Source organism: Neoarius graeffei, chromosome 9 (assembly GCF_027579695.1).
Source record: "Neoarius graeffei isolate fNeoGra1 chromosome 9, fNeoGra1.pri, whole genome shotgun sequence".
Taxonomy (NCBI): Eukaryota; Metazoa; Chordata; class Actinopteri; order Siluriformes; family Ariidae; genus Neoarius; species Neoarius graeffei.
In genome coordinates, this window is record NC_083577.1 from 67575656 (window position 1) to 67602519 (window position 26864).

The 26864-nt window shown below is 42.8% G+C and overlaps 1 protein-coding gene across 1 annotated transcript in view; it reads left to right on the forward strand.

Moving 5' to 3' along the window:
- The window catches only part of LOC132891323 (inactive dipeptidyl peptidase 10-like), a 188316-nt gene that overhangs the window by 101856 nt on the left and 59596 nt on the right, over positions 1-26864 (forward strand). The window contains exons 9-14 of the mRNA XM_060928823.1: positions 3768-3922; positions 21032-21129; positions 21259-21382; positions 21527-21565; positions 21663-21770; positions 23374-23465. Of these exons, the coding sequence (XP_060784806.1) occupies positions 3768-3922; positions 21032-21129; positions 21259-21382; positions 21527-21565; positions 21663-21770; positions 23374-23465 (616 nt within the window). The remainder of the gene's footprint in view (positions 1-3767; positions 3923-21031; positions 21130-21258; positions 21383-21526; positions 21566-21662; positions 21771-23373; positions 23466-26864) is intronic.

Sequence of the window (26864 nt, forward strand, 5' to 3'; positions counted from 1 at the left end):
GTCTTCAGGGGCTCTCCCGTCGGCAGTAAAAACAGACTCTTTTCTGTGTTGTCACATCCATGTACAGCGCAATTTCCATGTTTCGCTCGCTTAGGTGATGCCATGTTTTTGTGTCCTCTATTGTCTCCTCACTACAACTGGGCGGGGCAATCCATACAGTGGGTGGGAATCCAGAAGGGGGGCGTGGGGATCATCTCCCTTGCTGACGTAGTAAAGGGAAGAGCTTATCAACGCGCCGTTTTGACGCGCCATTCTCAAATGTTGGGCATAGTTTGGTTTACACATTATGAAATTTCTAGCCACTGGGGTGACTTAAGAAGGTCAGAGGAACTCATTTTAATGTTAAAAAACCTCAGAAAGTGAAAATTTCATGCCATGGGACCTTTAATGATGGTGTGCACTGGAGCTGACACAGACTCCACAGGTTTGTGTCAAACCTGATGCTGCGTGTTAGATCAAATCCATTGGAGTGTCATCTGAACACATGCTTCAGTGGGAGGGATGAGTCACAGAAAATCTGACCTTCTGTACAAAAGGATTTTGTGCGGCACGGTGGTGTAGTGGTTAGCACTGTCGCCTCACAGCAAGAAGGTTCCGGGTTCGAACCTCACGGCCGACAGGGGCCTTTCTGCGTGGAGTTTGCATGTTCTCCCCGTGTCTGCGTGGGTTTCCTCTGGGTGCTCCGGTTTCCCCCACAGTTTAAAGACATGCAAATTCGGTACAATGGGGCCACTGTAATTGGTGCAAGCTGTTGTGGTTTCCCATGCCATGATGTATGTACATATATAGATCTTCCTATGGCAAAAAAAGCTAAATAAATAGATTTAACATGGTCAATATCCCAAATCTGTTTACAGTCCAAAAAAAAAAGGGTGTCCTAGAAATTGTGCAATATCTTGAATACTGAATGGTCAAGATGTCGCACATTTCCCTTTTTCTTTGTTGTAGAATTTTCAAAATGTAAAACTTTTTTTATTTGTAGATTTAAATGTTCAGATTTTCAGTGTGGTCTCAGACTTTCTCAGAGACCCCAGTTATAAAATATAATTGAATATAATTGAATGTAATAGATTTTCTTGTGCATTTAGATACTGTCTAGTGTTAAGGATAAAGCTGACTCTCTCTCTCTCTCTCTCTCTCTCTCTCTCACACACACACACACACACGCACACACGCTATATGTTGTTTGGTTTCTTGTGGGAAAGTGGGAGATAGCCTCCACAATATGCCCTCCTGTAGTAAGTCAAGTTGTAATTTGCAGAACAGAGAGGTGGAACAAGAATATAAAAAGGGGAGGACAGATCCTTGTGAATCATTTCTCTTTCTCTTGTACTACTTATGAGATTGATAGCAATATGAAGAACCCTGATGATGAGGAATCTTCCTCTGAAAGTGATCTTTTTTAGCTTGACCCTTCTGAAACATCTCAAACCCATCAAGAGGAGTTATGTAGATTAGATACCATCTAATCTAAAAATAGAAACTTGTTATGGTTTGTATCTTCACCTGAGAGATGAGGGTTTAAGGGGCTTTGTGTGTGTGTGTGTGTGTGTGTGTGTGTGTGAGAGAGAGGTTGGCCAAGTAAACCCTACAGTGAAGCTGTATGTTGTTACTCTGAATGGCTCATCTCTCATCATCGAGCTCTATTATATAACTCTATTATAAGCCTCTAAAAGCTTTATAATTTTTATCAATTGATTAACTCGCCCAGTATAACAGAGTTTGATATCTACAGTAAACATGCACTGTTAGCCACTAGTGTATCCTTTGAAAAAAACATAGGCATGAAGACCATTAGAAGCACCTTTAACGTACCTTTTCCTGATACAAGCCAGGTTTTAAATGCATAAAATACAGAAAAAACACAAAAATCACACACTGGTCACAAGACTGCAATGTCATGTCTAAGCTCCTATTAGATCATGTTAGATACTTATCACCAAAAGCACAACATGTCCTAATAGTGTTCAGATAGGACTAGCTTGGGTAGCATAGTGAGTTTTTTTTCCTGATCTATTTCCAGGTGACCACAGTCACCCAAAGCCCCCCATTTGTCCATATGCCATGTTGCATGCAGACATAGGACCAGATAGGAACTGTTCATAGTGGTGCCTGTTTGGCATAGCCTTGAAATTTCTTGTTGGTTGGACTACTAAGAGTTGATACTTTAAATGTGTAGTAAGAGTCAAGCTGCGTGTTGAATGTCAGTCTCACCAGATGCAATACAATCCCATGGTTCCGTATGTGACATTTTCCGTACACAAGTTATTTCTAGCAGGCTGCTGTGTCCCAACAGGTAAGAACTGGAGTCATTCAAAATGCTCTCTGAGACGGCTGAGTCTAACATGTATAGGTGTAATACACAGATTTCTGAAACACTGAGGATTTTAAGATGTGCCATTCGGCCAAAGTTCATTCGATTATTTGCCGTAAACATATGTCACAATCGGAATTTCAATCGCCTTGCCTTAGAAGCCTACAGCTTTCTACAATTTTCAAGTTTTGCCACAAAGAAAGTGTGTTTACCTTGCTTGGATCATTGACAAGCCGAGGTAAAGTGAATTTTAGAAGCATTGAGTTTACCACCTTCTTATTTGAAGCAGAAGAGCCTTCTTGTCACTTCCTTCAGATGCCTGGATAATGTGCACTAGGTCCCATTAATCTCTCACTCCCTGTGATTTGTTAACTTCGGGGTATTAGGAAATCAAAAAGTATAGTACTGGGTACGTACAAGGATGTTTCAATTTTACCTCTTGTGCAACATAATTGGGACCAATAGCATGACCAGGACCTTCTATTAGTGTGCTAGCTAAAAACATTTGGAGTGTAAACATGGATATGTCAAAATAACATGCACCAAGACTGAACAGAAGTATCAAATGAATTGCTCTTATTAGTTAAAAAATGCAAAAATAAGCATAAGTCATCAGACACACTCAATTATCCAATAGCTGTGTATCTATAATTATACTAATTAAACAAATGGTCCAAAAGGGAATAAATCTGCTGACTGTCATTCATTGGCTTATCACCAAATTATCTATCCATCCATCCTCTGTAGCCGCTTATCCTGTTCTACAGGGTTGCAGGCAAGCTGGAGCCTATCCCAGCTGACTATGGGCGAGAGGTGGGGTACACCCTGGACAAGTCGCCAGGTCATCGCAGGGCTGACACAGAGACAAACAACCATTCACACTCACATTCACACCTACAGTCAATTTAGAGCCACCAATTAGCCTAACCTGCATGTCTTTGGACTGTAGGGGAAACCCACGCAAACACAGGTAGAACATGTAAACTCCACACAGAAAGCGTGCTCGAACCCAGGACCTTCTTGCTGTGAGGCGACAATGCTAACCACTACACCACCGTGCTGCTCATCACCAAATTATAGAACGAATAAATGTCTTATATTCCAATTGAACTAAAAAAAAATGCCAACCCTCCTCTCTCTCTTCTGATTGGCTATGCCTTCTGCCAGTCATCATGTAGCCAAACTCCTTTGAGATAGCGCAAGATGATAATTGACCACATTTGTGACATATATGACATACATGTACAAATATCTTACCAGTTCAGACCCGATACTCCTGCACTGCAGCTTTAAGTGTGTATACATGCACATGTAAAGCTTTAAGTATGCATAAGTATAATGCAGTTTTTTTTTTAATCATATGCAGTAAACATTGAATGTGGAATGTTCAGATGGAATGGGGTGGAATCTAATTCAGGTGTTTGTGGTTCACTTTGTTTTGGCTTGCTGTTAGAGGAGGTGCTACATTCACCAGTAGCTCATTGGTGGTCTCCATCTGGATCCAGCCTCGCATTCCTCACCATCAACGACACTCTTGTACCAAACATGCTGCTGCCGCGCTTTACTGGGGCTCTGTACCCACGAGGAACATACTACCCCTACCCAAAGGTACACATCTCACACAGTCATGTACACTCCATTTACATTGCTAATTGACAGTTATTCCACAAAATCAAATCATACATGAGCTGATAGCCGACGAGGCATGTAGCGCCGATTTGGCTATAAGCCATGTACGACGAGATTGAATGGAATAACTGTTTTATTATATCCACATTCACTGGATTTTGAGAAACAGATCATTTTTGTTTATATTTCTTGCAAATTCAATAAATAAAAACTTTATACAAAATGTCCGACAAAATAATTTCCGCTTAGAATGTAAACAAACTGGTGAAATTACAGTAGCAGTTTGTGAAAAAGGCAATAATAATAATTCTTGAAAAATAAAAAAAGATACATTTTCACCATCAAATATTTTTATTCCATATTTTGTTGCTTTTTTGTATTTTGGGGGTTTTCTTATTATTATTATGCTTCTTTAGGGTTTTTCGGTGGTTGACAAACCAATGTAAAGGTGTGTTACCACCCAGATAATACACCTAGTTCGGTCCACCATCAGCTGTGCTGATGGTCCATCAGAGGTATGACCAATGGGCCTTCGTCGAGCCGACATCGGCAAGCCGATAAAGGGAAAAAAAAGGACACAGATATTCACTTTAACTGCTCTCATATTTTTTTATTCTAAAGATTACTCAATTATAACAACAGCAGGGTAGTATTGTAACTTTTTATTTTCAGAATCTGCAGAGTATTTTCAGAATCCGGCGGCCCGCTAGCGACAGTGAGTGGCAAACACATCTGGCGGTCCATTATCCGACCACCAGTGGCTCGCGGGTGCCAGAACACGCGAGAGTAATGAGATCTCGGGGTTTTTTCCCTTTATTGGCTTGCCGATGTTGGCCTGATGAAGGCCCGCTGGTCATACCTCTGATGGACCGTCAGTGCAGCCGACGATGGGCCAATGTTGGGCCGATGTAGGTGTGCTATCTGGGTACCACTGACTGGACTGGAGTATGGAACAGGAGATATTGGGGTAAAAAAATTATATTCTTTTAGCTATTTCTGTTTCTTTTCAATACTTGATAATTTTTGGTGTTTTGTTTTCGAGTAGAGTTTTTATTTCATCCTCGGTTGGTTTAGCAACACGCTCCACCATTTTGTTTTTGTCTACTCACAGTACATGAGCTGATATCCTAGTAGTAGAGTAGCCAATCAGAGCTCTAGTACTACTCTACTACAGAGATTGCTCATATCCAGTGAATGTGGATAGAATAATATCTAATTATTTTGAGGGATTTTTGGAATATGTTTCAAAACCTAGGCAGATTTATGCTGATCCAGTAACCAAACCAGGGCAGCATGTTGGCACAGCGGGTACTGGTACTGTCTCAAGGCCCCAGGCGCAAGTTTCTTCCTCTGTCTGTATTACTCTTCCCACCCAGGTGGATTTACTACTCAAAATTTATGTGTGTGTGTGTGTGTGTGTGTGTGTGTGTGTGCAGAAGAGCAGGAGATGGATTGTCAGAATGAACTTTAGAAGGTTATAGAGAACTACAGAGAGTAAATTAGCATATTTATTCGAACGTTTATAATTACAATGGTACATTTTTCAGGCTCTTTCCACTTTAGCATTTTGAGTGCATTTGTCCTAAATTTTGTGTGTGTGTGTGTGTGTGTGTGTGTGTGTGTGTGTGTGTGTGTGTGTGTGCCCAAATTGCATTGCATACTAATGAACGGGAAAATAGTTAACCACACTCTGTTACAGTATAGAGTGGACTAGCATTGTATTCAGAATTATATTATAATCGGATTATCTGCTGTCATCCAGATGAGGATGAGTTCCCTTTTGAGTCAGGTTTCTCTCGAGGGTACTTCCTCTTGTCGTCTCAGGGAGTTTTTCCTTGCCACTGTCTCCTCTGGCTTGCTAGGAATAAATTTAAAATTTTAGTTCAAATTTTATACCCAGATTTCTGTAAAGCTGCTTTGTGACAATGTCTGTTGTTAAAAATTCTATATAAATGAATAAAGAAGAAGAAGAACAACAACAACTTTATCACACGTACACTTAAGCACAGTGAAATAAAAATGTCATATTTAGCAGTTTGGGTCACAGCTTGTTTTGTTAATTGTCAGCTGTGCTGGTGTTAGGGTTTTGCTGGGATTCGAACCTGGTTCGTTGGTGTGATGATCCAGCAAACCCCCACTAGGCCACCAGGGGGATGACTCAAATGCAGAGGCGTGAGGCGGAAGTAGAAAAAGAATCAAAAAGGTTTATTTAAACTATATACACTATATACAGGGCAAAACAAAAGACAAAAAAAAAAAAAAACCAAAGAGTATAATCCAAAAGAAAAGCAAAGTGCAAAAATACAAAAGCTAAGAAGATCAAAAAACACAGTACAAAGGAAACTGGAGATAAACATAACAGCACAAAGACTCAGTGACAAGAGGACTGAACTCAGGGGTATAAATAGACAAACTAATTAAGGACACAGGTGAAGATAATTAGGCAATTAACACAAACACAAAACACAGGAACAGTGGCGGCCTCTAGAGGCCAAAATAAACACGACATGAAAAGGAAATAACAGCGGCCTCTAGAGGCCAAAACAGTCCTAGTCCTAACAGGACCCCCCCCTCTAGGAGCGTCTCCTGACGTTCCCAGGGCGATCCGGATGGGCCGAATGGAAGTCCCGACATAGTTCTTTATCAAGGACATCCCGAGCAGGAACCCAGCAGCGCTCCTCAGGACCATAGCCCTCCCAGTCCACCAGATATTGCAACCCGCCGCGGACCCGGCGGGAGTCAAGCAGGCGATTCACAGTGAACACAGTCTGCCCCTGGAAGATGCGGGGGGGTGGGGGGTTCCTAGGGGCAGGGGCATACGTAGACGTCAGTACGGGCCGTAACAGGGAAACATGGAAAGTGGGGTTGATCCTCAGAGTCCGGGGCAACTGGAGCCGGTAGGAGACAGGGTTCACCCTGCGCACCACCTTGAAGGGGCCAATGTAGCGAGGAGCAAGCTTGCGGTTCTCCACCCGCAGTGGAAGGTCCTTAGTGGACAGCCAAACACGCTGCCCAGGGCGGAAAGCGTGTGCAGGTCTTCTATGGCGGTTGGCCTGAGTCTGGTTGGTTCTGGAGGTCTGTATGAGGGTCTTCCTGACCTTGCTCCAGGTCTTGCGACACCGTCTCACATATTGGTTGACCGAGGGCACCCCCGCGTCCTCCTCCTGGTCCGGGAACAGAGGTGGCTGGAACCCGAATTGGCACTGGAATGGCGACAGCTTGGTGGCCGATGACTGCAGGGTGTTGTGGGCGTACTCCGCCCATGGCAGCCAGGTGCTCCACGATGTCGGGTTATCCATAGCCAGGCCTCGCAGGGTGGTTTCCAGGTCCTGGTTGAGCCTCTCCGTCTGACCATTGGACTGTGGGTGAAACCCAGAGGAGAGGCTGGCAGTGGCTCCGATGACCTTGCAGAACCCGTGCCACACTCGGGAGGAGAACTGGGGCCCTCGGTCTGAGACGATGTCCTGTGGAAGACCAAAGACTCGGAAGACATGATTAAACAAAAGTTTCGCAGTTTCAAGAGCAGAGGGGAGTTTGCACAGTGGTATGAAGCGGCAGGCCTTGGAGAATCTGTCAACTAAGACCAAAATGACCGTGTTACCTTGTGACTCAGGGAGACCCGTGATAAAGTCGACTGCCACGTGGGACCAGGGACGCCGGGGAATGGTCAGAGGATGCAGGAGACCCTGGGGACGCTGTCGTGGGTTCTTGGTTCTGGTGCAAACCTCACAGGACAGGACAAATGACCTTACTTCCTTCTCCATGTTAGGCCACCAGAAGCGTCTTTTCAGGAAGTCCAGGGTCCTCCGAGCTCCCGGGTGGGCGGTGAGAGGGGAAGAGTGACCCCACTGGAGAACCTTGGCCCGGGCTTGATGTGGGACGTACAAGAGGCCTGGTGGCCCCGTCCCAGGACCGGGGTCCTGGCGTTGGGCTCGTCGGACAGCCTCCTCAATACCCCAGCGGACAGGGGCCACAATCCGGGACACAGGGATAATAGGCCCGACTTCATTCTCCCTGTTAGTGGCAGAGAACAGTCTGGACAGTGCGTCAGGTTTGGTGTTCTTGGAGCCGGGGCGGTATGAGAGGGTGAAGTCAAACCGACTGAAAAACAGGGCCCACCTAGCCTGTCGAGGGTTCAGTCTCTTGGCTTGCTGGAGGTACTCCAGGTTCTTGTGGTCAGTCCAAACCAGGAATGGATGTTGTGCTCCCTCCAGCCAGTGCCTCCACTCCTCAAGGGCCAGTTTGACCGCTAGCAGTTCTCGATCCCCCACATCGTACCGGGACTCAGCAGGACTCAGGCGGTGGGAGAAGTAAGCGCAGGGGTGCAGCTTTCCTTCCGAACGTTGAGAGAGCACCGCGCCGACACCACTGTCCGAGGCGTCCACCTCCACGATGAATGGTTGGGAGGTGTCCGGGAGAACCAGAATGGGTGCCGTGCAGAAGCGGTCCTTGAGGTCTTTGAACGCCTTTTCTGCCTGAGGAGACCAGCCATAAGATCCACCTGTCCCTTTGGTGAGGTCTGACATGGGTGCTGCCACAGAACTGAAGTTCCTGATGAACTTGCGGTAGAAGTTAGCGAATCCTAAGAACCGCTGAACCTCCTTAACGGACTTGGGAGTAGGCCAATCCCGGACGGCCAGGGTCTTGGCAGGGTCCATTTGGAGTTGGCCTGTCCGTACAATAAATCCCAGAAAGGAGACCTCGGGAACATGAAATTCGCATTTCTGGGCCTTGGCGAACAGATTGTTCTGTAGCAGCCTCTGGAGAACCTGGCGGACATGGTGGCGGTGCTCCTGCACGGTCTTGGAAAAGATAAGGATGTCGTCGAGGTAGACAAAAACGTATAGGTTAATCATGTCCCTTAAGACGTCGTTGATTAGGGCCTGAAAAACAGCTGGTGCGTTGGTGAGTCCGAAGGGCATCACCTGGTATTCGTAGTGCCCAGACGGGGTGTTAAAGGCAGTCTTCCACTCGTCTCCCTGTCGGATACGGATGAGGTGGTATGCGTTCCGTAGGTCCAACTTGGTGAAGACGGTGGCGCCTTGGAGCAGGTCGAAAGCTGTGGACATCAGCGGAAGGGGATATCGGTTGCGCACAGTGATCTTATTCAGGCCCCTGTAATCAATACATGGTCGGAGCCCCCCATCCTTTTTGCCGACAAAGAAGAAGCCGGCTCCAGCAGGTGAAGTGGAGGGTCGAATAAACCCAGAGACCAGGGCATCTTTGAGGTATTCCTCCATGGCCTTGCGTTCTGGCTGAGAGAGTGAAAACAGTCTGCCACGAGGAGGGGTAGTCCCAGGGAGCAAGTCGATGGCACAGTCGTAGGCCCGGTGCGGAGGAAGAACGGCGGCCCTGCTCTTGCTGAATACCTCCTTGAGATCCCAGTACTCTGTGGGAACTTGAGATAACTCGGTGAGATCAGGGGGCTCGGCAGGAGACACAGGAGAGCTAGAGAGCAGACAAGAGGCATGGCATGCAGGGCCCCATTCCACAACCTGGCTTGTTACCCAGTCTATGCGAGGGTTGTGGCGAGTAAGCCAAGGAAGGCCTAGAATAACTGGGAACTCAGGTGAAGGAATCAGGTGCAGGGATATTTCTTCCTTGTGACCTTGAGACTGGAGGAAAACTGGAGAAGTAACTTGGGTGACTCTTCCATCACCTAACGCTTGGCCATCGAGGGCAGACACAGACAGTGGGACTTCAAGAGGTGCAGTCGGAATATTGATGCTTTGGGCGAAGTGAATATCCATAAAGTTCCCAGCCGCCCCTGAGTCTATCAAAGCTTGACAAGAGTGGACAGACTCACCCCAGGAGATGGAGACCGGGATGTAGATTCCTTGGCCAGGGAGTCCGGGAGAGAGGGTAGGCCCCGTCACAACCCTCCCTCGGCTGGACGGGGCGGTCCTTTTCCCAAGAGTTCGGGACATGATGCTCGGAAGTGACCAGGCTTGCCACAGTAGATGCAGCACTTGTCCCTCCTTCTGCGCTCCCTCTCAGATGCGGAGAGGCGAGTACGACCCACTTGCATGGGTTCTGGACAGTCACTGAAGGAGGTAGACGGTCTCCAGGTAGAGGTAGGGAGGCTGGGGGGGCTCAAGGCTTGGTGGCGTTCTCTCATCCTGTTGTCCAGACGAATAGCATGTGAGATGAGGGTTTCGAGGTCACTTGGGCATCCAATAGAGGCCAGACCGTCCTTGATGGGGTCAGACAGACCATGGTGGAAGGCTGACACCAGGGCAGTCTCGTTCCATCCACTTACTGCTGCGAGTGTTCGGAACGAGATGGCGTAATCTGCGACGCTTCCTCCTTGCCGGATGGACATGAGCTTTCGGGCTGCGTCGGTACTGATGTCTGCCTGATCGAAGACCCGAAGCATCTCTTCAGAAAACAGCTGGAAATCAAAGCACTCAGGTCCCTGTCTTTGCCAGATAGCAGTAGCCCAGGCTCGCGCCTTACCAGCTAATAAGGTGATCACAAAGGCAATCTTGCGGCGATCCGTAGTGTAGGTGGTAGGCTGAAGCTCAAAGGTGAGTTGACACTGGGTAAGGAACTCTCGGCACTCACTGTGCTTGCCGTCATACCTCTGTGGTGCAGGAAGGCTGGGTTCACGAGGTGAAGAAGGCAGCATTGCAGGAGGCACTGGAGCAGGAGTGGGAGCTGGATCAGGAGCAGGAACTGGATCAGGAGCAGGAGATGCAGGCAGAGATGTCAGCTGTGCCAGGGTTTTCCCAATTTGCTGAAGCAGTTCCTCGTGGCGAGCGAGGGCCTCACGTTGGCTGGTGAGCGTACGTCCATGAGCGTCCATGGTCGCTCCGAAGCGTGTCAAAGCTGCCATAATTCCCTGAAGGTTGGCCGGGTAGACAGTTGAAGCAGCCTCTGCTGAGTCGGTCATGACGGAGTCTTTCTGTTAGGGTTTTGCTGGGATTCGAACCTGGTTCGTTGGTGTGATGATCCAGCAAACCCCCACTAGGCCACCAGGGGGATGACTCAAATGCAGAGGCGTGAGGCGGAAGTAGAAAAAGAATCAAAAAGGTTTATTTAAACTATATACACTATATACAGGGCAAAACAAAAGACAAAAAAAAAAAAAAACCAAAGAGTATAATCCAAAAGAAAAGCAAAGTGCAAAAATACAAAAGCTAAGAAGATCAAAAAACACAGTACAAAGGAAACTGGAGATAAACATAACAGCACAAAGACTCAGTGACAAGAGGACTGAACTCAGGGGTATAAATAGACAAACTAATTAAGGACACAGGTGAAGATAATTAGGCAATTAACACAAACACAAAACACAGGAACAGTGGCGGCCTCTAGAGGCCAAAATAAACACGACATGAAAAGGAAATAACAGCGGCCTCTAGAGGCCAAAACAGTCCTAGTCCTAACAGCTGGATGTTGCTTGGCCACATTCAACTGCTTAAATGAAGAAACTTCACTTAGATTTCACATTTTCTCAATGTTAAATTAATGCAATTCATTACTGTCTAAATGTCATTAAAGTACAAGCAAACAACACATCCAGCAAACAAACTGATTTGAGCATTCAAACTTTTTAAGAAATTATTTTTAAGAAATGATTTATTTCATGGCAGCATGGTGTTAACACTGTTGGCTTACAGCAAGAAGGTTCTGGAAGCAAACCAGAAGGAACCTTACAGCTGACCAAGGCCTTTCTGTATAGAGTTTACATGTTCTCCTCGTGCTTGTGTGGGTTTCCTCTGGGCGCTCTGGTTTCCTCCAACAGTCCAAAAACATGCAGATTAGGCCAACTGGCTACTCTAAACTGTCCATAGGTCTGAATGTGAGTGTGAATGGTTGTTCGGCACTGTGTTAACCCTGCGATAAATTGGCAACCTGCCCAGGGTGTACCCACCTCTTGCCCAAATGTCAGCTGGGATTGGCTCCAGCTTCCCCTACGACCCTGATAGATAAGTGTTCTAGATAATGGATAGATTTTTTTTTTCCCATTTAACCTCCTAGGGCTTAGCGGTCACATGCATGGACAGCACTTTATGGAAATTCGGAACAAGAATCCACATATGTGGACATACTTTTTCTCTAAAAGTACATCTTATCAAAAGATGATGCTTAGTTTTTATTCTAATCAGGTTCTAATAAGCCCAAATAGCAAAGAGAAATAAAAATGCATGTAAAAAAACAGCTTGGGCCTTAGGAGGTTAATAATCTTTAAACATCGAGCACATCCACACATACTGACACATAAACTCCTACGCTTTAAGAGGTTAATAGTGTACATCCTTTGTCATTCAGCAAAGTGAACCTCCTGTTTTTGTTCATACAGCCTCAGAGTATATGTACTTGAATAGCTCTGCTTACCCAAAAAGGCACATTTGCATATTCAGAGTGTTTTCATATTTCATGTTTAGTTTGGACAGCCAGATGGGTTTAATTCAGAATAAATATGCTCTTTAATCCAAGGGCACAGGAATTAATTAAAGCAATCATAATTATGTCAAACACACACACACACACACACACACACACACACTACAGAACATACGTACTCTCTAAACATATACTATAAATGTATATACAATATATTTTTTGTAGAAAAGCCTTGATATAATAATTTTGGACTTTTTTTGCAAATACGGTGAGTGTGAGTCTGTAAAGAAGACAGCAGCTCATTTTTCTTAGAGACAGCAGCATGGGTAATGACAGCACTGCAGACTAGCACAACTACAAAAACATCATTACACACACACATTACACAGCCTCAGGACTGAATGTGACTGTCAGACAATAGCAATAATAAAAAGAGAGAAAGAGATACAACACACACACACACACACACACACATTATATATATATATAAATAAACATTTTTATATTTCTAGATATTACAATTATGGTGATGGTGATGGTTATGTCTTTGATTTTATGGACCATATGACCATCAGAGCACTTCAAGTCACATCAGATGAGACTAGCAAACTTCCCATCCCTCAGCATATAACTGAGCCCTGCACCTCACTCCTTAAGACAGGTAATCAGTATGCACACTATCTCCAACTATGATTGAATTTTTTTGCTGTTTCACTACCACAGTTAACTACCATTTCAATTATTCAGAGACCTCAGTAAAGGGCACAGCTTACTGTCTGCCACATCGCCCCCCCTTCCCCCGGTCTCTCTTTTCCTATTAGCTCTCTCTGTGAAGTCTGTGGAAGGTCTGACAGGATTTGGCTGAAATTCCAAGCCTCAGCTGCTGCATTACTACATTCATATGCATATTATCTACACAGTACATAACTAATTATATGAACTGTTGCCAGACTGCAGAACACCTGTAGGGAATAAGTAGAGTGATTTGTGATAGTTAGAGGCTTACATTGTGTGAGTGTGTTAGGACCATCAGAATGAATTTCACTGCTATTTTTTAATTAAGTGATTCATTTTTGTTTTTGTTCATTATGGCTGGAACATGCATTTTAAGGCAAGGAATCCAAATTGGAATATAATCCATGAAAGTGTTTTGAAACATGTTTTTAAAACTTTTTGGCCAAATAATTTTTGGTGTTTGGTTTAGAAAAAGTATTTTTATCTTTTTTCTTTTGTATACTATATTTATACTAGCAGGTTACCCGGCGTTGCCCAGGTTTTGCAAAATTCTGGGTTGCCCCCAGACTTCCATGTCAAATTTGGTGAAAATCCGTCGAGAAATGGTGATGTTAACCCAAGATAAACAAAATTCCAAATATTCAACACCCAGGGGCCAACCGGGGACCCCCTGGGGCCCAAATATGGAATTTCTGAGTTCTGCCAAATTGTGGCTCTCTCCTGTACCTACGTGCCAAGTTTAGTGAAGATCTGTCGAGAGTTTGTGTTGATAAATATAACGTGAAAGGCATTGAGGGAGGGGGTGGGTGGATGTTGTGCCCCCCTGGGACCTCCCTGGGGCCCGTACATGAATTTTGTTTATATCTGCAAAATTCCAGGTCATCCCTGGACCTACCTGCCAAAGTTGGTGAAAGTCCATCGAGAAATGGCAACGTTAGCTCAAGACAAACAAACAAACAAACAAACAAACAAACTTTGCTGTTTATTATATAGATACCATATATATATGTATACAATCTATACAACTAAAGGAAAGCAAAGTGGCTAGACTTTGCTTCGGCTGGTCTAGAATGGAGAAGTATGGCACCTCCGTCCCTCCACTAGCCTGGGTGTACACCTTGGGCAAGTGTTAGTCCACCCCTGCCCCCCTCGTGCCAGGGTAACAGTCTAGGTTTGTATATTGTTCAGCAGACCTGTATCAACATGGCGACTTCGGCACCTGGCAGTTCTACTTGTCGACTCGGCAGTAGTTCTGGCAATAAGGCATTGTTATGCCATCTGGATAGTGAGGGCTCATTAGCCCAGTAAGGCAACTGCCTAGTGCTAGAGACATGAACAAAACACTACTTGGGTTGGAGAGCCCATTAGCCCTGCAAGGCTATCTCCTAGTGATGGTGTCACAAATAAAAACACCCTCTTCCACTTTGCCCTAAGCCAGCACGGACGAGTAGGCTGATGAAACTAATATGAAGGATGCCTAACCATAGATTATAGAGACCTTTCAAAACCATATTTTGAGGTTCATGACAAACCACAGGTTAACAGACCACATCAAAATTGAGGATCTTCTTGAAGCTACTAAAATGACTCCCATAATGAATGTAATCAAGAGCAAAACCCTCAAAATCTTTGGCCATGTAAAACGGGCAGAAAGAGGACTTGCTAAGATCTGTGTCGAAGGTATGATGGAAGACAAATGGAACAGAGGAAGATTGAGAAAGCATTGGCGAGACAATATATACCAGTGATTTGGTCTCAGTATCAACAACCTTAACAAAGCTACACATAACAGGGTACTTTGGAAGGTGATTTCTCATATTAGTGCACAATCTGCTGCAGGCAGAGACAGTGTTAGATGATGACTAAAGGAAAGCTGTCTGTCGCTCTGTTCACCTACAGGCTTGAGAGTGTACAGTTATGCCCCAAAATGAGAGTTACACCCCTTGTTTCTGGGTGAGGCCGAGAACCTTTTGAAGTATCCTCATATATGCAAAATATAGAAAGCACTATGAACAGTATTGCCATAAAGTTGTTAATCATCTACGTTTTAATGTTTGCAGTTCAAATTGATAAAGAAACAAAGGAAAGAAAATGAGAACAACACTTGCAGGCAAGACCTGCAGAATCTAAGAGCGAGGCAGAGGAAATGACATGTAGATAAACAGGAAGAGGATAGCTTGAGAGTTTAGCTTGTTCTTCTGAATCCCTCCATCCAGCATCAAAATAGAACTCTCTAAAAGTGTAAAAATAGAAACACACACCCATTAAAATGTACTTTGTTCTTCATCCAACCATCGAACAAGCAGCTCTACGTTTGCATGTTAGTGCATTGATTCTGAAACGGACAGAATGGAAAGACGTGTAGGGATACTACAAATACAAGATGTGATAAAGGTGATGGAAAACCTTGTTGCTTAGCTTGTGTCATGCACAAGAATTAACATCCAGCTCACATGGACTCATTTGTATGACAATTTTCCTATTAGCTTCAATGTCGAGCCTGAGAAAGGTGCTTTAAGGTGATTAACCGAATAACGAGCTGAGATTTTAAGAAGCAAAAATCTGTAAAACCTCCAGATTGAAGCACTTAATGTGTTAGAAATTCGAAACAGAGACTTTATAAATAGAAAAGCACAGCTTGTGAGATTTACATTTATTCATGGGGCAAACGCAGTCATCGAAAGAGACTTATAAGTGACACACAATCCACTTTGAGACAGAGATGTTAAAAGAGCCGACACTCTTACAAGTGCTGCAAAACTGAATCTGCTTCAAATTGCCAGAAACAAAGTGTGAGATAGTTGGATAAAGAAGAAACATAACAAACATACACATAGCCAGAGAAAGCTACAACGTAAGGTTTGGAGAAATGCTAATACTCAGGAGTGCTACACATTTGTTTCACAATTCTTCCTCCTGTGCAAACAGAGATAAAATCTTATGAGAAAGCTAAAGGAGCAATGCGACTGACTATCCATCTACCCATCCATTATCTGTAGCTGCTTATCCTGTCCTACAGGGTCACAGGCAAGCTGGAGCCTATCCCAGCTGACCATGGGTGAGAGGCGGGGTACACCCTGGACAAGTCGCCAGGCTATCGCAGGACTGACACATAGACACAGACAACCATTCACACCTACGGTCAATTTAGAGCCACCAATTAGCCTAACCTGCATGTCTTTGGAGGAAACCGGAGCACCCGGAGGAAACCCATGCAGACACGGGGAGAGCATGCAAACTCCACACAGAAAGGCCCTCGTCGGCCACTGGGCTCGAACCCAGGACCTTCTTGCTGTGAGGCGACGGTGTTAACCACTACGCTACCCGCGACTGACTATGAACACCAAAAAGAACCCACTTTAGCATTGCTAATTTTGCTTCACACCAAGTGAAAATGCTAGTAAGCAAAGCCAGAAAGCAGAAACCAAGCCAATTTAGCAAGTGAATTTAATTATCCAACATATTCCACAACTTTCCTGCAAAAGACAATGGGGGTCGCCGTGACACCCGCCGGTCCCAGATGCCGGTCTTTGAGTTCCGGTTTATCCAAGCAGCTGAGGCTGAGGGAGCCGAACGTAGCCGAGCGGAGCTAGCTACAACACCCATGTTTTAGTCAGAGGATAACGCCTTTTTAAATTATGTCTTTTTCTGGTTCACCGTATGCTATCGTCTGGGGCACAAACAACTCGCGAAAGCTTAAAGACTTTGAGTGGAATCTGTTTTGAGCACAAACGGACTTGCACTGTTGACGTGTTGTCCAGAATCATACGCTGCTCATCTGTACATGCCATTCCTGTCTTTCCGCTAGCCGCTGCATTTTGGACCTAACATTAATTCTGTGTAATTGTTGTTTAGATGTTGTACATTATTCAAACATTACAGTTATTTAGCTGAAGTTTTTATTCAAAGCGACTAACAATAAGTGCAGGTAGCCAGGAGAATCCAAGAGCGACCAGTGCTGAAGTACGAGTGTAAACAAATAACCTACAAATACCCAACTCTCCACTGGGCCATTCAGAGGAAATCAGGTTCACGAGCAATAACTACTAGTGTATACTATATTTTAACATATTTAACTTATGCATGCATTTCCTAATTCAGTATTTAAAAAAAAATACACATGACCTAAATGTATAACTAGCGAGCAGTAAACAAGTTCCATCAGGCACTCATCGTTCTTCTGTGGCTGAATCTCCAAGATTCAAAAAAGCTTTACTGTCAATACATTCATATACAGTATAAGTATACAATGCATTGAAATATCGTTTCCTTCAAGCTCACACAGTGCATTTATAGAGAAAATAGAAGACTATAACATAAAGTATATAAATAACTATCTAAAGCTAAGTAGACATTTAACGATCGAATCATATCGCTATCTAAGGACAATAAGCAACCTAAATGGCAAGACAACGACAGGTGCAAAGTGGCATTGTGTGTTTGTGTGCAAATGTTCATTTTATTGCAAAAATACAAGAACGCAGTTCAGTTTGAAGAGTTCAAGTTTTGCCAGGATATCAACAAGACAAGATACTTGTGTCCACTTGTGTTTTGCTGAAAATCTAGAATCTATTTTATACCTTCTATAGTGCGTAAGGAATAACACACAACTGAACAATCGCTTTGTCAAGGTAAGTGAGGAAGAATTGCAAATTATGAAACAAAATGCTGTTCCTAAAAGCACTAAAGATGCTATAAAGTTTGGTCTAAAACTATTCAAAGGTAAAGTGGAATTGTGATTTATTTTAATTATTTCAAAACAGTATTTTATGTGAGTTGGCAGAGATAAGTGACACAACCCTGCGCCACGCCCTTATTACATTTGCATGCAGTTTTTGAAGATTGAAATACATTATTTTTTAATACGATTTTTAAAAAAATAATCACTCGTGTATTTATACTAAAACAGTTATTCGCCTCAGGCTCAGTGAACATCGGTGAATAATAACCTTGACTTCATCTCTATTATTATTTAAATAATATTGACTGGCTTTGAGTGGTATATCAGATATATTCCATTCAGCTAGCATGATATTGAACGAGTCGAAGATGAGTTCAGTATCATGCTAGCCAATGTTGTAGTCGGGTCACTAAACCTCGAGTCCAGTCTCGAGTCCCCAGTGTCCAAGTCATTCAAGAAAATTTCAAGTTGAGTCCAAGTTGAGTCCACTGTTGATTTGAGTCGAGTCCGAGAGCAAGACTCCAACCATGCCATTTGACGGTGGCTGTTTTAGCACCATTAACATTAGTTTGTTCCTGAACGTGATGTATGAACAGGTGAATGTGCATTCTGTCAGGGAGTACGAAGTATTCAGTCAGAGATGGTTGGGAGACGGATGTAAGTGCAGAAGGTGTGTTTATTAATACAAGTGAAGACAGGTAAGCAATCCAGAATGGCAGACAAAATCATAAAACGGTGAAACAGGCAATAGGTCGAGCGAAAGACAAAACAGGCTATCGTAGACTCGGCAGAATCAAAGACGAGAAACAGGAAATCAGGGATCAGGAAACCAAACAAGGAAATAAGGCTCGGTAATGTGTCAGCAATGCAACTCAATACTTCACAAAGTAAGTGTGTTTTCACAGTTTTTATATAGGCACGCTGATTGCGCCTTAATCCTGGGCAGGTGCGAGTTGTTTATGGCACGTGCCTGCGAGAGTCCGCTTGGTGCACACGCTGTCTGGAGCGCACACGCTGAGAGTCTATCTGATGTACGCGCCAAGGCACGCAGGTGTGACGCTCTTCCACAAAATTAGTACAAAATTAATGTAGATATAAATATCTTATGCCAAATCATTATTGCATGTTACAAAAAATAAAGAAAAAATCCGAGTCCTCGTCTCCATTTTCTGAGCCTGAATGCAGTTAATGCATGACTCTGAGTCCAAGTCCGAGTCATCAGTGCTCAAGTCCGAGTCAAGTCACGAGTCCTTAAAATTAGGGCACGAGTCAGACTCGAGTACTACAAGCCTGATGCTAGCTGAATGGAATATCTCTGATATACCACGAAAAAAGCCAGCCAATATTATTATTATTATTATTATTATTATACATACACATTTGATGGAACAATTATAGATTTTACAAAAAAGTTAAGAACAGGGGGGTAATTTACCAATATTGAATGCCGATTGAACGTAATTCAATGTTCTGGCAATCCAGTGTGCATTTACAAAGTCATAGTTGGTACATACATGGTACAAGTCCCAAAAGCCTGAACAACAACCCAACTTATATACAAGCTATATACAGGTTGACAGTTCAAGTTCACAGTTACTTTTGGTAGGAGTTAATTGTTACATTGCAGTTGTTCAAAACAAAAGGGCTTTGCTGAGTGAAGTCCTCTTGTAAAAGTCTCCGTCACTTTTCCTCACCTCCAAGTAGAACTTTATAGTTCTGCAATTGCTCTCTTTTCCAGGTTTTTGATGTCCTTTGGTATGTTTTTCTTTTGTAAATATGCATGAAAAATATCCAGTGAAGTTTTGGTAGCCTTTCAGGTGTTCAGCGCGTCTTTCTCTTTAAATCTTCGGCTTTTAATGAATCAAATCTCACTGCCATGTTTGTGTACAAACTGTCACAGTCATTCACGAGCGCGGAAGTTTTACATCTCCAACGTGTCTCTTTTCCAGTTTTTTTATGTCCGTTGGCATGTTTTTCTCCTGTAAATATGCATGAAGAATATATAATGAAATTTTGGTAGCCTTTCGGGTGTTCAGTGCATCTTTAGTTTCAGTTTATTTATTTAGTGCTTAAATCAAGCACTGAATGAACTCCGTCTTCTCTGTCTCTCCCAGCCAACAAAGAAATGATTGTGCGCATGCGCAACAGAAAAGTTTTGTCATTGGATCTTCGCATGTGATGTCATGTTGTCTTGACAACGTGCAATATTCTAACAATATTGCATGCTCATTCTCCATTGAGGAGAGTGGTGTAATCCATGGAGGATAAGCAATATGATAACAATATTGCATGCCATCAATAAACTCACTAGAAGGGAATAGAATACATATCTTTATTCCATGGAAGAAGTGGCCTGTATGTAGAATAATCATACCTTCAACGAATAATTAACTAATAGAATGATTTGCCAACAATTACAAATTTTTAATTTATGAATTAACAACACCTCGGGCTTCCTAACAGTTTATAGTAAATTCTAATGCCGTGTAACGTCCACAAGACAAGTTAGTTTCTGTTATCACTTACTTTATAACAGCTATAATAAATACATTCACTCAGCAGCCTCTCTTTTATTCTCTCTTGAAGTTTATAAAGCAAAAAAACAAAACAAAACACAGGTTGTCATGTGACTGAGAAATGAGAAAGTACAAAATCTGGAAAGCTGTCCTGTGTCAAGAAAATTACTGACTTCTCCAGTGTGCTGACACTCGAGACTTGTTCCATAAATGTTGCATAAACAGAGAACTTCTCCACATCAGTGATTACATATTTCTTTGTTGAACAAAAACACATTTTTAATCCGTTGAATATTAGCCTTTAGATTATACAGCGCATCTGCCATAAAAATCCTTGTAAATGAGCCATTACTATAGGAGCAATAATGTAGTAGAATTAGTGCATTTATATAAATCTATTTATCAATGTCCTTGTTTATTTTACAGCCAGTAAGATACAGCCATGTTGTTATAGAAAATTAATGCACACCTTTGAGAATTCAGCTTGCTGTTGTACGTATATGCATACTGTATATTGTCGAGAAAGCATTTATCAGTGGTTGTAAAAGGTTATAGGTTCATTAAAACTTAAATGCATTTGAACACTAAATCTTTTAAGTAATTAGTAATGTTTTGATGTGGATGAAATCCAGAATGGGAATATCTGACAGTTTTGACATTTGGCTGGTTCCTACAAGATAAACTGTATTATTATTATTATTATTATTAATTTATTTATTTTTACAAAAACTGCAGGTTTATTTAGAAAACTGAAATAGACAAAATTGTGTGTGTGTGTGTGTGTGTGTGTGTGTGTGTGTGTGTGAGGTTGGCCAAGTAAACCCTATGGTGAAGCTGTATGTGGTTACTCTGAATGGCTCATCTCCCACCATTGAACTTCTGCCTCCTAGTAGCCTGGAAAAAAGGTACCACATACAGGGAGCAAAAGAATATAAACTGCCTTATAATCTCTGATAATGGCTAATTGTGCTGAAATAAATGCCACGTCGATGCTACTCGTAAACATGTTTGTGTTGGTGGTATTTCACTGATAGCGAGTACTATGTAAGCATGGTGCGATGGGTGACTGAGGAACGTGTGACTGTGCGCTGGCTTAACAGAGCTCAGAATACATCCATCCTCACGCTCTGTTACACACACAACGGAGAGTGTGAACGGGTGAGTGATGACTGACATGGCGTTACATACACTAAGATGTTTGCACTTTCTAGTATGTGCATATACATACTACATATGGACAAGTGCTTTTGTTGTCCAACTAGCTACCGTATAAGTCTTTTATTTGGGATTTTGTCACTATAGAAGCATGTGATGACATCAGACAAGTGGATCGACTGCCAGGTAATCAAATGGTCACAGTGTTTTTTTCAGACTTAGCTTCCCAAATAGAGAGTTTATGAGGTGAAGTAATTCTTCTTCTTCTGTGTGAGTGGTGCAGAATGAGGAGCCTGTGTTTTCTAAAGATGCAGCAAAGTTCTTTATTACTTTACCCATAAAGCATGGCAGCCAGGGGTCTTTCCGTCACCTCACCATGATGTCAGAGAAGGTACATGGTTAACATTTTTTTAAAAATTCATTACTCATTTCAGTGTATTACTTAAACAAAAATGTGCACAGCTAAATTTTATTGTTTTTTTTTTAAAAAACATATGCTCATTTTGAATTTGATGTCACCAACACGTTTCAAAAAAGTTGGAACAGGGGCATATTTAACACTGTGTTGCATCACCTTTACTTTTAACAACACTCTGTGAACATTTGGGAACTGAGGAGAACAGTCGCTGTAGTTTTGAAAGAGAAATGTTGTCCCATTGTTGCCTGCTATACAATTTCAGTTGCTCAACAGTTCGTAGTCTCCTTTGTCATATTTTACGCTTCATAATATGTCAAATGTTTTAAATGGGAGACAGGTCTGGACCGCAGGCAGGCCAGTTTAGCACCTGGACTCTTTTACTACAGAGCCGTGCAGTTTTAATATGTGCAGAAAGTGGTTTGGCATTGTCTTGCTGAAAGAAGGAAGGCCTTCCCTGAAAAAGATTTTGTCTGGATGGCAGCATATTGCTCTGAAATGTGTATATATCATTCAGCATTAATGATACCTTCCCAGATGTACAAGCTACCCATGTCATGTGCACTAATGCACCCTCATACCATCACAGATGTTGGCTTTTGAACTGTGCACCCATAACAAGCCAGATGGTCCCGCTCCTCTTTAGCCTGGAGGACGTGGTGTCCATGATTTCTAAAAAGAATTTCTACTTTTGATTTGTCAGACCTCAGGACAATTTTCCACTTCATCTCAGTCCATCGTAAAAGAGCTCAGAAGGTGGCGGTGTTTCTGGATATTGCTTATATCTGGTTTTCATTTGCATTTGTGGATGCAGTAATGAACTGTTTTCACAGACAAGGGTTTTCTGAAGTGTTCCTGAGCCCTTGCAGTGATTTCCACTACAGACACATGTCTGCTTTTAATGCAGTGTCTCCTGAGGGCCTGAAGATCACAGGCATCCAATGTCAGTTTTCAGCCTTGTCTTTTGCATACAGAGATTTCTCCAGATTCTCTGAACCTTTTAATGATATTATGTACTGTAGATGATGTGATCCTCAAATTATTTTAGCAATTCTACATTGAGGAACATTATTCTTATACTGTTGCACTGTTTGCCCATGCGGTTTTTCACAGAACAGCGAGCCCCTCCTCATCTTTACTTCTGAGAGACTCCGCCTCTCTGGGATGCTCTTTTTATACCCAGTCATGTTACTGACCTGTTGCCAATTAACCAGATTAGGGTTTTTTTTTAGCATTACACAACTTTTTCAGTCTTTTGTTGCCCCTGTCCCAACTTTTCTGAAATGTGTTGCTGACATCAAATTCAAAATGAGCATATATTTTTCAAAAAGCAATAAAATTTCTCAGTTTCAACATTTGATACTTTTGTACTATTTTCAATGGTTTCCACAATTTGCAAATCTTCACATTCTGTTTTTATTTGTTTTACATCGTGTCCCAACTTTTTTGGAATTGGGGTTGTATATGTGACTACAAAATGATAAAACTCTCAAAATAGTGCACCCTGTGTGGTTTCAGATATACAGAGAATCAATTTTTGTGTAACTTCTGTTCTCTGCTCTCTCTATCTGGTCCTCAGCATACAGATGGGCAGGTCAATGTACGGCACCTGACATCTGGCAACTGGGAGGTCACTAAGATGCTAGCCTATGATGAGAGCCTGAACGCTGTGTGAGTCTCATATAGACATGTACAGTGGGTATAAAAGTCTGCACATGCCTGTTAAAATTGCAGGATTTTCATGATGTTAAATAAATAAATAAAAATGAAGCCAAGTAGATCATGTCAGAACTTTTTCACCATTAATGCATTATAGTAACCAACAAAATTGAAGTGAAAACCAAATCCAAACGTTTTCTGAAAAAAACAAACAAACAAACAAACAAACAAACAAACAAACAATCTGATATCCCAAATATGCATACTCTTTTATAATGGGGTATTTGACTGAATTAACCAATCACATTTAAGCTCATGTTCAAAAGTAATTACCATACATCTGTCATCAGTGCAGTGATTCTGACTAACCCAAATAACGATCAGCTGTTTCTGTAGGACGTTTTTTTGACTTGTCTATCGGAATATCTAGCAAATACCTGCCTGAATCACCCCAGACCATGTGGCAAAATGCTTTATGGTCTTATAAGACTAAGGTAGTACCTTTTGGACATAATTCCAAAATGTATTTTTGACACAAAAACAAGACAGCTTATCACCCAAATAATACCATACTCATAGTGAAGCATGGTGGTGGCAGCATCATGCTATAGAGCTGTTTCTTTTCAGCTGGGGCTGGAGTTCCACTCAAGATAGAATAATGTAGTGTTTTTCAACCGTTTTTGAGCCACAGCACATTTTTTACATTTAAAAAATCCTGCGGCACACCACCAACCAAAAATGTTATAAAATAACACATTGTAGCCTAATACAGTGTATATAATGACAATTTAGTCTCTCAATTTGTTTATACTCACTCAGTGTGAAACCTGGGACTGTTTAGATGAACACAAAGCTGATACCCAGGCAGGAACTGAAGAAAGGCACACACAAAGCTCTTCCTCAACAGTTCTCAGTCTCTCTCTGTAAAGTTTAGCTACTTCTTTAACTGCATCAGGGCTGAGCATCTGATTCTCAATGGCTTTGCAGGCAGATAGTATTCATGTATCTGCCACAATGTGTGGCTTTTTTGATTTGGCTACGAGTTTAGCTACTAAATAGCTAGCTTTGAGAGCTCTCTCAGACACCTTTGTGATTTTTCTCAATAAAAATACCTGTTTCTCAGTGTGTTCATGCAGGCGAACAAAATAGTCCATGTTCTTGTTTTGAAGTGCCGGGTGTTTCATTTGGAGATGACATTTAAGCTTGCTTGGGACCATGGAACTGTTGGATAGCTTTTCCCCACACACCAAGCAAAACGGAGTCGGTGCAGTCGGATCCCTGCTGAAAATAAATCCAAATGAAAGATAACTTTCGCTGTATTGCCTCGAGCTCACTGTTTTTCCTCTCTTGTTTTGACCACCACTCATACTAGGCTTACATCTGGGTTAGAATTTTGTCCAGGGATCAGTTCAGAACCTGCATTTTTCCTTTTCAAATATTTATCCATCGCTGTTGCACATCTTGTCACCGCCACCTCTCGCACATATCACTTAATTCTATTGTCTTAAATTAACAAGGTAATTATTGTGCTACCTACTGCCACCCACTGACATGGAAGAGTATTTAATTACTTAGCCAGCCACTACATTGCAGGCACAGATGCTCAACAATGGCAAATTATTTGCAGCAACTAAATAATAAATTTTTTGGACCGATTAAGTGAAATTGGAAAATTTCCCACGGCACACCTGACGATCACTGGTGTGCTGCGGTACAGTGGTTGAAAATCACGGGAATAATGAATAGCTCCAAATGCCAGTGTACTTTGGCACAAAACTTGTAAGCCTCTGTTAAACTGCTTGAGGTGAAGAAAATGTTCACCTTCCAGTTTAATAATGACTCAAAGTACAAACTCATGTTAACAAAAGAACAGCTTCAGAAGATGATCAATGTTTTGGAATGGTCCAGTCAAAGCCCAGATCTAAATCTTATTGAAATGACTGGAAGAGGGCTGTGCACAGGAAATCCCTTCGCAATTTGATAGATCCAGAGCATTTTTTGCAAGGAAGAGTGAAATAAAATTTCACTCCAATCTGTCAAGTCAAGTCAAGTCATTTTATTTATATAGCACATTTAAATACAACAAAGTTGGCCCCAAAGTGCTTCACGACATAACACAAGATTTGGAACAACATTTACAGGGAAACAGAATAAATAAAGAAATTGGACGAGATTAAAACCTAAGCTAGCAAAAAAAAGTGTAAAAAAATAGCATAAGTATGTAAAATATAAGGATAAATAAACAAAACAATTTATAAAGGTAATTAAAATAATTAAAAGGGGTAGACTTGACATCACTAATTAAAATTGAAAATAAAATCAAAATTAAAAAATGAAAATAGAAATTACTACCTCAGTGTAGCAGTTCGTAGGAGGGGGAGGAGCACAGAAAGACGGCAGGCCAGAATAAAGTTCAATAATTCATTAATTTTGCTCTTTTCAGATGAAAAATTCGCTTTCTTCCATGGGCACACACACACACAAGTCGTCTGGTTCAGGAGAGAGCCCTCTTCCTCTGCTCTCTCTCTCTCTCTCTCTCTCTTTATATAGGGCGTGGTCACTGGGAAGACACACAAACACAGGTTAATTGACATCAGGTGTAGTGATTCTGCCACTTACCTTCCCTGACTCCGCCCTCTGGTCACAGACCGGCGCTTGACCACGCCCCCGCTGCCACATACCCCCACCGCCCGACTCAGGCCGGGCAGCCGTCCGGCCTGCAGCCGACCCCCCCGACGGGAGAGAAAGTCCGCCACAACCATCTGCGACCCCAGCCTGTGGATCACCTTGAAATTAAAGGGTTGGAGTGCCAGATTCCAATGGGTGATCTGCGCGTTGGCATCCTTCATGCAGTGGAGCCACTGGAGGGGTGCGTGGTCCGAACAGAGGGTGAAAGGGCGTCCCAGCAGGTAGTAGTGGAGGGCGAGGACCGCCCACTTGATCGTGAGGCACTCCTTTTTGATGGTGCTGTAGCGCCCCTCACATACCGACAGCTTTCTGCTGATGTACAGCACTGGACGGTCCTCCACCTCCACCTCCTGGGACAAAACAGCCCCCAGCCCTCTGTCCGACGCATCCGTCTGTAACCTAAAAGGGAGAGAAAAGTCAGGGGAGTGTAACAGTGGCCCCCCGCACAGTGCAGCCTTCACCTCAGAGAAAGCCCGCTGGCATTGCTCCGTCCACTGGACCGGATCTGGTGCCCCCTTTTTAGTGAGATCAGTCAGCGGGCTGTTGATGTCTGAATACTTAGGTATAAACCTACGATAGTAGCCAGTCAGCCCCAGGAACTGTCTCACCCCCTTTTTGGTCTTGGGCCTTGGGCAGGCCGCAATTGCTGCTGTCTTGTTAATTTGGGGACGCACTTGCCCATTGCCCAAGTGGAAGCCCAGATACCGTACTTCCACCCGCCCA